Source organism: Felis catus, chromosome D1, assembly GCF_018350175.1.
Source record: "Felis catus isolate Fca126 chromosome D1, F.catus_Fca126_mat1.0, whole genome shotgun sequence".
Lineage (NCBI taxonomy): Eukaryota > Metazoa > Chordata > Mammalia > Carnivora > Felidae > Felis > Felis catus.
This window is the reverse complement of record NC_058377.1, coordinates 75,446,223-75,462,145: the sequence shown is the minus strand read 5'-3', so window position 1 is coordinate 75,462,145 and position 15,923 is coordinate 75,446,223. Positions and strand designations below refer to the sequence as shown.

The 15,923-nt window shown below is 46.1% G+C and overlaps 1 protein-coding gene across 16 annotated transcripts in view; it reads right to left on the bottom strand.

Annotated features, from left to right (window-relative positions):
* The window catches only part of NAV2 (neuron navigator 2), a 742,802-nt gene that overhangs the window by 253,313 nt on the left and 473,566 nt on the right, over positions 1 to 15,923 (bottom strand). For all 16 annotated transcript variants that reach the window (XM_023239646.2, XM_045039059.1, XM_019812168.3 and 13 more), the window contains one exon: positions 7,274 to 7,326. In XM_023239646.2, coding sequence (XP_023095414.2) covers positions 7,274 to 7,326 — 53 coding nt within the window. The remainder of the gene's footprint in view (positions 1 to 7,273; positions 7,327 to 15,923) is intronic.

The following is a 15,923-nucleotide window of genomic DNA, read 5'->3' as shown; positions in this document are numbered from 1 at the left end:
ACATTGCCCAGTCATAGGTATATAGGATAGATGTTTGCTATTCTAATCACGTAAGAACACAGAATCCAGGACAAGGGCCATAACCCCAGGCTCTACAGCACAAGTGGAAAAGAAGGAGACGTTCTTTTAAAAAAAAACATTTTTTTAAATGTTTTTATTTTTGAGACAGAGACAGAGCATGAGCAGGGGAGGGGCAGAGAGAGAGGGAGACACAGAATCCAAAGCAGGCTCCAGGCTCGAGCTGTCAGCACAGAGCCCGACGCAGGGCTCGAACTCACAAACCATGAGATCATGACCTGAGCCGAAGTCAGACGCTTAACCGACTGAGCCACCCAGGCGCCCCAAGGAGAGGTTCTTTAACATGACTCACACTTAGCTTCTGGCAGAGCGCAGCATCAGGGTCTAAGTTCTCCAAGCCATTTAATGGAATGACAAAATCTATTTCCCATTCTAGCAAAATAAAAGGAGTTAAGATATGTAAAGCACTTACCTTTTTTTTTTTTTTTTAATTTCTGGTCATAAGGACACCTAAAAATGCTTACCTCAAGCAACATAAACGAACTTAATAAACTAAAAGTTAACTGCAATGTCCTATGGATAAACTGAGAAAAAAAAAAAAAGGAATTGAGAAGGAGAGATACTTCTAGGGTAATGCTGGAAAACTTCTAATACCCACATGGCTGCTCAGCCGTAGACAAGGATGAAGAGTGGAATGTCACAACCCTTCAGTCACATGGACAAGTCCAGGCCAGCTCCCTTCTTAGTCATTCCATCCATCCATCCGTCCATCCATTTAACATTTATTAAACGCCTACTAGACGCCAGTCATCTAAGTACATCCTAAGTTAGAATACTCAGGTGAAAGATATGGCATCTCCTTCAAGAAGATAATTCAACCACAAGGGAGTGTTATGAGAAATGCAGGTACCTGGGGACACCCAAGCCATCAGGCATCTAATAGATCTCAACTCCTTGAGATAACAATTGACCTGAAGGTTAAAGGTTACCTGATCCAGGTGGGACAGGCATCAGATCTTCCAGGCAGTCTGGAGAGCATGTGGTAAGTACAAAGACAAGAGGGCACAGTCTCTCTGTGGGCACCTCAAGTTCCAGTATGCCTGGGACGTAGAGGATGAGTGGCCGAGTGGCAAGAAACGCTGGTAACTCGATTGTGAAAGACTTTCCATTGTGTGCTTCAGAGTACAGAAGGGGAAAGGAGTAGCCGAGGAGGGTTTAAACAGAGGTGTGACCAAAGAGGCAGAGAGAGAGAGAGAGAGAGAGAGAGAGAGAGAGACACACACACACACACACACACACACACACCCGGAAGTTGCCTCCACGTTGAAAGAGACTGCTGGCCAGAACAGTACCACTGAGTCAAGTGGCAGATGCCACCTACTAACCTTGGCCCTGAACTCTTTCCACTTTGCTTTAAATTTTAAGTGGCCTGTAGACTTTTCTTCATTCCTTCTTGGTTCTGTAACATGTGTGTGCCCTTAGGGTGGTGTAAAAATAGGCCCGGGGCCCGGGGAAGAGGCAACTCAGCTGCCCAAGGAGCTCAGACACTCCCTAGGCATGTGGCCTGCTTTCTCTCAGCTGTTAGGAGGGCTCAAGGTCACTGGGCCTGGAAACCCGATTCTGTTGCAGATGGCCTTCCCGTGGCCCAGGAAGCTCTGTGGAGAACGCTGTGGGAGGTACCTGGCGCCAGGGCTCCCCAACGCCATCTTAACGGGCTGCCTCTCACTAGGGGCCCCTACTCCTTTTTCCGCTCTTATGGATTCATCAACAGGTCAACTCAGGCCCTTTCCAGAAATACTCCAGCTCTTCCCTTCTGCTGATTCTGCTGTATGCACACGTGAAAAATAAGAGCAGGGATTGGGAGGTGCAGACTTTTTATTACACCCCTTCTCTCCCACAGAAGCCAACACCACGACTAGACAGACCTGGGTTCAAGCTCCAACTCTGCTTCCTAGGTCAGTAATCTAGAACAACAACAACAAAAAGACCTTGAAAAGCCTCAGTCCCATGTACGATTTTTGGGGGGAGGGGAAAAAAAGGAATTCTGCTCACGTAAAGGAAGTTTGAAAACTACTGCCCGGTCCTTTCTCTGTGTCTATGTGCTAACTCCTACAGTCTTGGGAACTCAGGGCTACCATTTCCAAGGAGACCCCTGAAGGACAGGGCGGGGTGCAGAGCTGTGCCCAAAGCAGCAGGGGCACTGAAGTTTGGGTCTGTGGAGCCCTAGGGGACACGTAGGCCAGCCTCTGGGATCTACAATCTGCTCAGGCCATATGCAAAATTCTGGGGTGTGTGCAATCTGGGAAGGAGGGAGCCCTAGCTTTCCTCAGATTTCCAGAGGACTCCATGTTTCCAACACATGAACTACATGCATAAATCATCACCAGAGAAACTACCATGTTTTGAGTGCTGCTCATAGGCGAGGAGCATGAGGGTAAGATCACCTACCTGCAAGGGCTATTGGGAGGATGGAGGGAGAGGACGGCTGGGCAGCACTTAGCAAGGCACCTGGCACAAGGCCGACACTTTACAGGCTCCAGTTATATTTTATCATGGTGATCAGTATTCTCCATTATCGTCTCCTTTACCACCTCATTAGTACTGCAAAAACGTTTTGAGGGACGTATTATCAACCCCACTTTACAGAGCAGGAATAGAGCCTTCAAAAAAGGTTCACTAGTGAGCTCAAGGCCACAGAATAGCAGAGAAGGAGCTCGAACTTGGCCTGTCTGGTTCCCAAGCCCAGCCGGCCCTCAGTCTAGAAGCATTAAGTGAAGAAGGCAGAGCCCTCCCGGAGAGCTCAGGAGGAGGCTGTGGGCTGGAAGCCCCCAGATGACCCCGGGCCTGAGATCAGCAGCCAGAGGGGTAAACAGGCCTGGGGCTTTCCGCCGAAAGGGCCAGCAGGCCTTGCTAACTTTCACCTCTCCTAACCGACAAGAGAAAGTCAAGCCATGTAAGATAATAATGATTAAAAAAGAAAACCACTCCCTGTGGCAGCCATTCCAAGGCTCCAAAGTGAGGCCCTGTCTTGGAGTACAGGATTCAGGGTCGAGGAGGCAGGCAGTGCCCTCGGGCCAGGCTCCAGGCAAGGTTTCTCCTTCCAAACTAATGCAGAACTCTGCTGAACTCACGCTTGAAAGCCAAAAAGATGCCTCTGGGTTGCCATGGCAACGCTCAACAGACAAAACATTTTACCCGCCTCTGACGCACACACACAAACTTATTTAAGGGCCAAATGGATGGACTGGTGGGTGAAAGGGGGTGGGAATGTTTCCACGGCTCCGTCTCCAAGGACGCGGCCCCCACGGTGTCTAGGTCAGCCTGAAACCGGGCAAAGAACTCCTTCCACACAAGCTGAGGCCAGCTTGCTAGGGAAAGGGAAGTCCCTGCCGTGCCTGTCTTGTCACAGTCACGGTCTCGTCCTAGGAGGCCAAGGAGAGAGTGACAGTATATGCCGACGGTCCCGGCTCAGCCTCTTCCTGGGCACAGCCTTTCACCACCTGGCACTTCATTCTCTTCACCAGAAAGGGGGGCATGTTGTGCAGGCCCACAGCAGAGTTGGGAGGACAGGATGTGCCCGTAAGTATGAACGGTCTCACAAACCTCACAGCACTGTGCAGATACAAGTTAGTGCTGATATTAAAATCATGGACGACCATTTCCCACCAGGTAGGGTTCTCACCTCCCAGATCCCATGATTGAACTTCCCTCCACAAGGCTGGATGACCAAGGGTATTTCCCTTTAAAGAACTTCACTCCAGGGGGCACCTGGGTGGCTCACATCAGTTAAGCATCTGACTTCAGCTCAGGTCACGATCTCATGGTTCGGTTCGTGGGTTTGACGCCTGCATCGGGCTTGCTGCTGTCAGTGCCCACTTTGGATCCTCTGTCCCCTGTCTCTCTGCCCCTCCTCTGCTTGCATGCTCGCTCTCAAAAATAAACTTTTTGTTGCTGTAGTTTTTTAAATTTCACTCCAGGACCCAACAGGAATTGCCCTCCCAAAATGCGGTGATCCGGGTAGTGATGATGAATGTGGACCCGTCCTAGACCCAAAGACCTCCATGCCCATGGGGTGTGTTGTACTCTGGCTCTTCCGTGCCCCACTCCTCACCTCAGAAGAGGGGTCTCACCAGAGACAGCTTATGGCACTGCAGCAGGATCATCAACAAATGTTGCAAAACCTTCCTTTGCAAGGGTCCAGGACATCCTTTAGCAAAGGGATGCCCCAGGGATGTGAATCTTCTTCCACCTATCACTCCCCCGTGGTGCACCCTCTTACGTTTCAGACTCCCTCCCGAGAAGTTATTCTTAAACCTCCCCTTGTCCTCAGATGGAACAGGCCCCCACTGTGCCGTGCACAGAGGTCTATGGAAACAGCTGCACTGTTATTCTCTGGTCTCCTGGTTCCTTAAGGGCAGGGATCACATCTTGCCCACCTGAGCATTCACTTGGCCCACCCCAGTGCCTGGCATTGGTCGGCACTCTGTGAATGCTGACTGGCAGGCTACAAGTGACAATGCCACACCCATCATGTCTGTGCATCAGTGCCCTTGGGATTTTCAAGTCCATATGCCACAGGCATCTGCTCTCACTTCCCCATCCTCCTGGAAAAGGACATTTGAAGCAAAGCCTGGGGTGCAAGAGTTTGAGACCTGAGCTCCTCAGCAACCTAGTGGGTCAGAAGCAAGGGGGCTGGGCCTCCTACCCACCAAAATCAAAGCTCTTGGCCCAACCCCCAGATTAGCTGATGGACTGAACTTGCCCCTTAAAAACTGGAACAGCATCCATTCCTCCTGCTCTGAAACATCATTGTTTTTCTTTGGCTCCGTTACTCAAGGCCCCTGAAGAGTCCCTACTTTCTCAGGGAGTGAGCACATCAGCTCTGCTGATTATTTTCAGGGAGGTGCAGTTACCCTCTGAGCAGGTGCACTGCCCAAGTTCTCATCTCTCTGTAGGTCATCTCCCTTCTACCAACATGGTGCTCCCCACATGCTTCCCACTCGGTTTCCTCCAAATCTGTTATCACTGGCTGCCCTAAATAAAGCCTCCTTTGGAGTCTGACCTTCTAGGAATCCAGAAGTGGTGGCTCACCACTGTGCCACATCCCCAAAGGATGCTTCCCATGAGTAGAAATGCATTAACTCTGTATATGCCCATACGGATGCACGCGCGCGCACACACACACACACACACACACACACACACACACACACAGGGGTCCTCGTAGATGGAACACCACCCATGCTGGTCTAAGGAGCACTTCCTGCGTGCTCTAGGGGAGCTTCTGCCATAGGCATTTGTCACAGTTCGTGATGTAGGGAAAAATGACAATAGCCCTGTTGTCTTTATCATCTTTCTCATTTCCTATAGAACAGAATGATTGCGGTGGCGGTTTTCACATTTTCTTGGACTCACATCCTGTATGAAATATTCTGTGCTTCGTTCACCACCAGACCGTGTCTGCCTCCCCACCCTTACGCTGGAACTAATTATCACCGACAATTATAGGATTTTATATTCCTATGTTCAAAAAAAAAAAAAAAAAAGAACACAGGCCATAAAAAAACAATACTTTCACAGCTGAAAGAGTTAGAGAAGCCACAAAATTTCATCGGTGCCATGGTAGCATTTATAAATAACATTTTGCATGGAGAGCTAAATTTGCACCACGGAACCTGAGGTGGCAATATTATTTTATAATCTTGAAACTGGACTTTAACACCTCCCACAGAAGGCGCAGAAAATACAGAAGTGCCAAAGAGAATAAAAGGTTCATTGCCTTCAAATACCAGGTCTACACATGCATCACAATGGGCTGGGACAAATGCATCGGTATCTTTCCCAGGGGAAAGTACTGCCTCTCTTTCGCGCGAAGAGAGGACCTGCATGTGTAAAATGCTTACCCTAAATTAAGTCTTCTATCTTCCACGTTTTCCCAATTATTAATATACTAGACAGCTGCAGTAGCTCTAACAAAAATAGCAGCCAAGCTTTTCCAAAAGTCAAAGCGGCCAGGGGAGATCTGCATGGGGACTTTCCTATGTAAGGAGTGGTTGCTCTCTGGAGCAAACCAACAGAAAAAAATCTCCAGTGAAAGGACAAAAAAAAAAAAAAAACAACCAACCAAAACAAACAGAAAACTTGTTGTTTCAAAACGTAAACTGAAAAATGACTCCCATCACACCACACACACTCCTCTTTATAGTGAAAAATAAAGGTCACTGAAAAGGCTGTCTGGCCGACTCACTGGCATTAACAACCCTGAAAATTAAGAAGTAAAACCAAGGATCGCCAATCACTTTGCTATACTTTGGAATGAGACTATCAAATTGTGTCAACTCAAAGGGAGTAGGGGGAGGTCAGAAAAAACAGATTATGCCTTTTTTTAGTTTTAGATTTCTGAAAGCAAATTAAGGTCCTGGGGGAAAAAAAAAAGAAAAAAGAAAAAATTGCCCTTAAATTGCCACCTTCATATGTCAAGCAGGTAGGACCGTCATCTTAACGAACTGATATGTACACAATTCGTGTCAACATTCACATCTGAAAAGCACGATGAAGGGAAAAACCAGGTATTAAGAGCACTGCAATTTAACGTGCTCTGACCTCAACAGTGATCATGAATGTTAATTCAAAGATTATGAGGACACATAACAAGAACAGATGTTAAAAGGCTCATTTGTTTTTGTTTTTTTAACAGCTCTAATATCAGAGCTTAAGCAGATCACACCAGAGAGAAGATCCCTTGTCAAGGTCACGTTAACAATGGTCTGGATAGTATCGTACACTTCACATTTCCTGCCACCGTTCTGATTTCACATCATTCCAACCTTTGAAGGCAATCAGATCACATGCCCCCATTTCTGAGCAAGACGCCATGACCTCATCTGTGCCCTAGCACCATATACACAAACAGAAATCGCTGTGTGTCTTTGAGAAAGCAGAACTGAGTCCCAACAGTCCAAGTTCTCAACAAGCGTAGGTTTGCACCAGGTCTGCATAATGTGTTTCTACAAGAAAGACAGGGAACGTGAAATGCTGACCTAAGACTCTCTGTAAAAATCACGGCCACTTTTTAGTAAATGCCAACAAATATCAGAGAGAAGCAGAACACGGCTGCTTGGAAATAGCTGTTAAGTTTATTAATATAATCCCTTAGAGTAAAGCTTACAGTGTGGCTGTTTCCAAGACGGTCACTATCATTGAGAGGAAGGGCTACTTCCTTAATATAAACACTCACCAGCCATGTACCACTTACCATTTGTGATCTGTTCTTGGGACAGCCATTGATGTCTTCAATCTTCTCATTGGCTGAAAAAGGAAACACAAGTCAGAAAAATAAACAATCATCCCCAACACCTTGAGTAGTGATGTTCAGAACGCTTGAGGCCAACCAAGTCCTAAGGCCCATCCTGGGGTCTGTCCAATCAGCGCAGGCATGTGAAACGCTGAGCCGCAGCTAGCAAGCTTCAGGACTTACTCATCCAGCCACCGTCCCCCAGGGACAGCTGGGGCAAGGTCGTCGGCATCTAAAGCAGAGACAACTGCATTGACGACAGTCTTGGAGCACTGGGACATCACAGAAATGTGTGGAGACTGGGAAACAGAGCTCTGATTATGCTTTCGGCTCTTAGACAGCTACGACCTCCCCACAGAAGATGGGATGGTTCAGAGTGGGTCAGTCCAGCTAGAACTCCACTCCTGGGGACAAGAGGCACAGATGAAGTATCTTACCTCATCCTTTCCTTTTACTTAATTAAAACAAAATTAATTCCAGTGTAGTTAACATACAGCATTATAGTTTCAGGGGTACGATATAGTGATTCAACGGTTCTGTCCATGACTCAGTGCTCATCACAACAAGTGCACTCCTTAATCCCCATCCCCTGCCCACCTCCCATCTGATAATCATCAGTTTGTTCTCTGTAGTTGAGTCCATTTTTTGGTTTTGTCTCATTTTTTTCCTTTTGTTTCCTAAATTCTACCTGAGTAGAATAATGTGGGATTTGTCTTTTTGACTTTTTTCACTTCGCATTATATTCTCTAGCCCATCCATGTCACAAATGGCAAGATTTCATTCTTTATGGCTGAATAATATTCCATTGTGTGTTTGTCCATCTTTATCCATTCATCTGTCAATAAAGATTTGGGCTGTTTCCATAGTTTGGCTCTTGTAAATAATGATGCCATAAACATAAGGGGGCATGTATCCCTTTGAATTAGTGTTTTTGTAGTCTTTGGGTAGATACCCAGTAGTGCCGGATCGTATGGTAATTCTATTTTTATTTTTTTGAAGAACCTCCATCCTGTCTTGCAGTGGGGCTGCACCAGTTTGCATTCCCACCAATAGTGCACAAGGGTTCCTTTTTCTCCACATCCTCACCAACACTTGTTTCTGGTGTTGTTGGTTTTAACCATTCTGACAGGTGTGAGGTGATCTCATTGTGGTTCTGATTTGCATTTCCCTGGCAAGTTGAGTACCTTTTCATGTGTCTGTTGGCCGTCTCACCTCATCTTTAGCCAGAAATGCTAATATTGCTTAATACAAATAGGATTACTAATAATCCTATTCCCAGAGTGATAGCACACAGAGAAAATAAGAGAGCGAGACTTAAAAGGGATGCAACCCAGGCCACATAGTGAGTCCGGGTTAGATCTGAAACACGCTCCTAAAGTCATAATAGCACCTGGCTATTTAGAGAAGTGGGAGAAAGAGGTTGTGTTAAATTAACTGGAAATCGATCCAAGTGACAAGGAAGAAAGGCCCAGGTTCCCACAGTGAAGTAAGGAGGAATCCCTATAAGACACAGCCCAAGCTATCTATGGTGGATGCAGGGGGGTTTCAGTTTGCCACAGCAGCACTACATAAAAGCAACATATGTAGAGGTTGGGGCACTAGCCTTGGGAGGCAAAGATACCTCCATGTTTGAATCTCAGATCTACAGCTTGTTAGCTGTGTGATCTCAGCCATGTCCCTCAACCTCTCTGGGCCACAGGTTCCCCATCTATAGGATGGAGCTAATACTACCTGCTTTAGAGGAAGAGCTATGATAGACTATAGGATGCCAGAAAAATACTTCATGCAGTGCCTAGCACACAGTAGGTATCCTACAAATGGCAGCTATCATTTACCCAATAATACATACCATCTATGTAAAGTATGTAAGATATGAATTTCCTTTCTGAAGTCTCCATCTGAGTTAAGCCCACAAACTCAGCTAGGAGTCCACAGTCAAGCACTGAGGTTCTGCTGCCTCTGGGAAGCCCCTGTAAGCTTCCTCCCCAGTCCCTTTGGTCCTTTTACTTAGGGTCCCCACCCCTAGAAGAAGAAAGCACATGCAAGTCTGTGTTCTCTCAGCACTGTGTACCTTCCTCTGTTTTGGTCTGAATCATTTAAGGTGTAACTCCTTTTCTGGTCTCCACCAGCTATGCTGTTGAAAGCCTGGCAGACATACAGATTTTGGTTTTCATATTTGTGTGTTTGGGGCTCAAGAAGTGCTTACAAAATCAAATTTCAAAAACAAACGATCATGTCAGATTTTAATGAATATGATGCCAAAAATCCCCATGAAGAGGAAAGATATTAAAAACTATCTGAAAAGAATAACCAAATCAAAGTGTCTCAAGCTCCAATTTTAGAACTCCTGAATCTAATACATAATACAGCTCAGCATTACCTCAATTGGACTCCTCCCCCACCCCCCCCCTCTGGTGTTCTCTACTTCGAGAAAGAAGGGAGAAATAAAGCTAGTGTCAAGAAATTGTTTAAGGGAGAAGTGGGGGAGAGGGGAAAATGGGGAATGGGCACTGAGGAGGGCACTTGTTGGAATGAGCACTGGGTGTTGTATGGAAGCCAATTTGACAATAAATTATATTAAAAGAAAAAAATTGTTTAAAAATCTCATTCCTAGGAGATAGTCTGGTTAGTATACATTCAGCCTAATCTACACCTTCTTTAGAATTTGCTCAGGCTAACAGATACTTCACTCTATGATCTACCTTAGAAGATGTCAATCTTCAGAGATCCAACTCTTTAAGAACACTGGGATAGACATTTTAGGAAGCCTTTTCTACCCGTTTCCCTTACCCCCAAAAGAGGTGCCATAAAGCCTTTAAAAAGCACATAAGAAATGCCCAGTGAATGGGATGACTCATGGGTATCTGTTCTTTAGTTCACCAGAAAATGACAGAATTACAATCAGTCAGAATAGGTCACTAGCATGTCAGCTCCAGAAGAACAAGCTTTATCATCTGCTTCCTATTGTAACCCCAGAGCTTAAGATAGTGCTGGTCACACAGAAGCCAACTCAAATATTTGTTGAAAGGAGCTAAGGAATGAGTATCCTGAACGCTTCAAAGAATCAAAGTTTTACTGCCTATTCGGAGGCAATGGTCTTTTCACTTGTCAATACAGAGGCACATACTAAAGATGAAAAAAAAAAAAAAAAAAAAGATCCTGGACAAATGGCATGCCTTCAAACAAGGGAAATTATGGCAGGCCTGCACTCAGACCCTGGGTTTTGATATACAACAATGGAGAATAAATACGTGGCTTCTGAGAATCCAGGCCGCTCAAGGTATCTTCCAATTGGATACTCATGATGGCCAAAGTCATAAGTCATTAGATTCTGATCAATACCCAGTTCAGCATTAGGTCATTAGTGCTCATTCAAGTAAAGGATGGATGACTGTGATCTTAAGAAATCATTTTAAAGATTCTTTATATACCATCCAGATAAAAATGCCAAAGGACTTGGTCTAATTGTTACTCTACTTCCTTTTTGTAGTCTGTCACCTAAACCACAGTCAGGTGCTGCCTGAATTCAAATACTGCAGCTCCTAGGAGCTTAATGCCATTTTACAACATTAGAAATACACCAATGGAGTGGAGCCTACGGATGACCACTCTAAAGAATATGCGGGAAGAGATCAACTAAATGCCTAAGCCCAAACTCAAAAAGCTTAATAAAAATGCAAACAAAATCTTGAACCTCCTAGTTTCCAATTTCATGTAATTTAAATACTTCTCCTTTGCTTAAATTCTCAAGAATTTCCATAACTGTCATAAATACTCAGAGCAATAACAGCAGTTCTGATTCTGCCGAAAAGGAAGAAGAACTTGGTTAACTTGTGGTAGGGGGTCTTTGGCTGCAACACAAAAGTAGATAACCAAAGAAGCAAAGGCATTTGTCCCCCAAGTCTTCAACTACGATTCAAACTGGCATCCCTAAGTGCCAGTGCCCATTTAGGTATTCTAGCAGGTTCAAGACCTTCTCAATCCACAAATGCGGTAACCTGCCTGCACACAAGGTGACGAGTTATTAGTTGGAAAGCTTCAGTGCACTTTTCAAGAAAGGAGAGTGGCACCAGCTCACTGCTTTCCAGCGGACTTCTTTGGAAGGGATGACAACATGTCATATGCATCCATGCACAGGGCAGCTGGCAGCCCGGCCAACAGGAGAGAGAGAAACTGGCTGCCCAGAAAGGCAGAGGACTTACCCAAAGACACACAACAGTAGCAGGTCATCAATGGAAAGAGGGCACAATCCTAGGTGTTGTCTGAATTTCCTGGTTGTGCTCAGAGGCCACCCAAATGGTGATGGAAAATGGGCTGCTATCAGCTCTCGTCACCTCTGATGGGAAATCTCTTCCCTTATCCTCTGTCCTTGCTTCCTCCTTCTCTCCAATCCTCTTTTGTTCATCCTATTTCCCTCCTTCTCTCTCCTTTCATCCCTGCCTCCCACCCCTTTTCCCCTACCCTCCCTTCCACCCCCTTCTGGCATTCTCCCTGAGTGACAGCAATGTAAGCTGGAGGAGGGAGGCCTGTCTCTCCCTCTTGATTCATGCTGTTTATCCTGGCCTCGTAAACCTCTCTAATAACTCATGGCGATGGCACCATGATGGGCTGGCAGGCAACTGCCGGCTTTGGGCAGCTCATGACTCCAGAAGATAATCACACTAATAAGAGGTTGAACAGAGACCGGACCCTCGGTCACGGAAAGCAGGACACGAAAGGCAGGAGGGAAAGATCCATTTCTGCCTAAAGGGCAGAAGCGATGGTATAAAAGCGTGGGCTCCAAATCATCCCACTACCCGAGAAACCCAACTCCTGGGATAGGTAGACGGACTCTAGAATTGATCTATCCAGGGTAGCTGAAGACTCAGGAGCAGTGTCTATGGTTAACACTTCAGGGTTCCCTTCAAGCCACACATCTGATCATGGCACTCCCTGCTGTGAAAAATTAACTCTTCAACCACTAGCCTCGGTGCTAAGGCAGAAGCCCAGAATTCACTCCCCTGTGCCTGGCAGCCTGCCTGATTTTGCCTCGTTGACCCTTTGGCTCTCTACCCCCCAAGCATCTCTGCACACTCTTCATCTGCCAGGAATGCCCTCCCGACTGCTCCACCTAGCTAACTCCAAGTTTGAGGTCTTGGCTTAAAGGTAAAGTCCTCAAGGAACCCTTCCTTGATTCTACCCCCATACTCTATCATGGGTCAGGTCTCAAAGCACCACTGGTCCTCAATCATTATGTATTATACTCCCCGGCCTAGATAGGGGTTGTCCTCTCAAAGGGACCATCTCTCTGCTTGTAAGTTTTGATGGGCCTGCTCTTATTTATCTATCATTTTTCAAATTTGTTTTGAGAGAGAGTGAGTGAGAGATAGAGAGAGAGCAAGTGAGCTCATGTGCAACCCATGAGCACAAGGAGGAGAGGGGCATGGGGAAAGGGAGAGACAAAATCCTGAGCAGGCTCCACACCGTCAGTGTGGAGCCCGATGTGGGGCTCGAACTCATGAAACGCAAGATCATGACCTGAGCCGAAACCAAGAGCCAGTCAGGTGCCTCTGATGGACCTTCTTTTCAATGTGTTCTTTTCTCTACTTTGAAGTAACTTCACGCTGACAGAAAAGTCACAGGAATAGTACAGAAAATCCACATATACCATCCATTCTCATATCCTCCCTCCCTCTCCTCTGTATGTGTGTATATTTTTCTGAAATCATTTCAGTTTAGACTACATAGATCATGTCCTTTGCCCCTTATACTTAACATCCTGTTCTTTGCAAATATATACTATCTCATGGTACAATTAGAACATTCCAATTGTGCCAACTGCCTTAAAAATGTCCTTTATAGCATTTTAGTCCCCTAATCAGGATCTAGTAGCACATTTAGTTGTCACAGCTGTTAAATCTCCTTTATATTGGAACAATTTCTCAGCCTTTGGCTTTCACAGAAGTGATAGTTTTGAACAATATAGGCCTTTTTTCTTTTTTGGTAATAGAAAGTTCTACAATTGGAGTTTGTCTAAGATTCCTCATGATTAGTTTCAGGTTTTCCAGCCCTGACGGGAATTCAACATAAGTGATGTTATGTTCTTCTCAGGGCATCACATCAGCAAGCACAGGACATCCATCTACCCCTTGCCAATGATACAATTTTGATCTCCTGGTCATGACATCTGGATACTCCCCTGTGGGGATACCTTCCCCTTACAACTAATAAGCCATCAGCGGAGAGACACTTTGAGACCACACAAATAGCTTGCCCCTCAAACTTTCTCCTCCAGATGTCAGCATCCATGGATTCTTGCCTTAACTAATCTTTACCATCATGGTTGCAATTTCCTCTATATTTGTTAGTCAGTGTTCTCCAGTACAGTGAAGTCCGGTCTTCTCCTGATAGATGTTTCTGTCAGTACAGATTCCTATCCCTATTAAAGAGGAATTCCTAGTTTATTTCACAGTTCTAATCCACAACTGTCCTCAATTTTGAGGCTCCTGGCTCAGATTACGGTCATTCTTCATAGCCACAGAGGGTACAACTAGCACTTACAGGGAGATACTACCAAGGGGAGTGGATTTTGACCTAGTCAAGGAAAAGGTTCAAAAGGATTCCAAATCGCCATCAACAGAACTAGCTGATTGGGGAAGTAGTAAGCTGCCCATCACAGGAAGTATTTAGCTGTCTGTTGACTGCTCTTTCTAGAAAAAAAAACCATGTATCAGGTTGGGGCTTTTAGAGATCCCTTCCAAACCTTTGAGTTGAGACCTGCGACAGAATCCTGGAAAGGAAGAGAGCATGACATCTGGTTTAGAGGCATATTCAGAAGAATACTAGGCTGACAAGGGAAAACATCCAGCCACCCGTTGGACACAATCCAACCAGGCTTGTAGAAGCAGGAGCTGTGATGAGTGAAAGTCTAATCCCTAGTCCTCTTGATTTTTCTTGACCATCATTGCACGCCGGCCGCCATGTTAAATGCCAGGAGCCGAAAAAGACCACTCAGACCCAGGCCCAACACAGAAACCAGTGGAATGATAGAGGAGAGTCCCTCCAGCTCTGCCTGGGAGAGCTAGGGAAGATAGGGACTTTTCCAGAATGAGTGGAGGCTCATCAGCCAAAACAACTGCAACACCAAAACTCTGTCCAGCACACAACAGACTCCAATTCTGGGAAAATCTTAGACCAACAGAGATACACACGCACATATGTGCATGTTAAATACATACACACATACGTATGTACCTTTTTACATTTTATTTTAAAGGACACGTGTGGGAGAAGGCACGGACTTCAAAGTAAAGAGTACAACTGGTCAATAGTTCAGGATGCTGGTCAGAAAACGCCACTCCCCTCCTGCACCAAGAGATGGGTATTCACAAGACCCTCAAAGATGAAATGCTCTGAACTGGCTGATAAACAATCTAGAGTAGTCACGTAGAACTCCTACGTGTACCTACCTTTTCAGCTCCTCACTTTCTGGGTCTCTGTCCTCTACACACAGAGCACAGGGTGTAAGCCCAGTAAAGTCCAGGGCAGAGACAGAGGTGCTAATGCCTGCCTTGCTCATAGAGTCCCCAGCAGAACCGAGCCTCGCTTGGAGGGGCAAGGGAAAGCAACCTGGGGGCCTCACAGGCAGCCGGCCACTGGGACTAACGAGAGGCCCTGAAACTGGTCCAGTGGCTTAGGCCTAGAAAGGTCACTGTCTAGGCAAATTCATATCATCTCAATACATTCAGGGAAGCCTCCCCGTGAGCAAGGATAAAAACTGTGCTGGCAGACATTTCCGTAGCACCATACTTCGTCAATTCTGGACACCCGTGCTACCGTTCACCTCTTCTGAGCCCTGACAGACCTAACGCATCTATCATGCGTACTCTAACACGGACACCAAAGCCTGGTCATCCTCGTACTCCTACCTTTCTAGAGGGCGGTTACCAGGAACACTGGTTTCCAAACACGTTTCATGTTCGATACCTACCTTGCACTTCCTAAGACTGCTACAAAAATCAGGCCATGCCTATTTTAAAGACAGAGAAACAGAGGCAGCGGAGGAAAAGGGCTCGGAGGGCCCACGGTTGGAAGCAAGGAAGCTGGGATGAGAGTGAGGCCTCTTGCTTTCACCCTTTCCCCTTTATCTCTTGCTCCCAGGGCTGGAAGCAGAGAAGGTCCTGGCAGAAATCCTGCACCGCCCCCAGATTCAGCCACAGTCGTGCTGCTAACGTATCGAATGGGACACGGCTGATGTGGAGATCAAAACTCCGCTCAAGTGCAAGTCCTCTCTTCTCTGAGGACCTCACCAAGAAGATGCTGCTCTTTCTTCCAAGGTTACAGGCCTTGCACACTTGTCTCTTTATTCCTAGCTTGGAGCACAATGCTGGCACACAGTCAGGACTCCAGAAACAGTTACTAACGCGAAGTGAAAGGAGGTAGATTCTTGTACGGGGTTCCGTGTCTCTAGATTGAGAGGGGAGATATAGGATATAGCAGAACAAGGAACAGAAGCTTTAGAAGCAAAATAACCCAGGTTAGAATCCCCTTGCAGACTAGTTGGGTAATACTGAGCTGAGACTCAGTGAGCCTCAGTTTTCGCAACTGTAAAATGGGGTGAATCTCACCCACT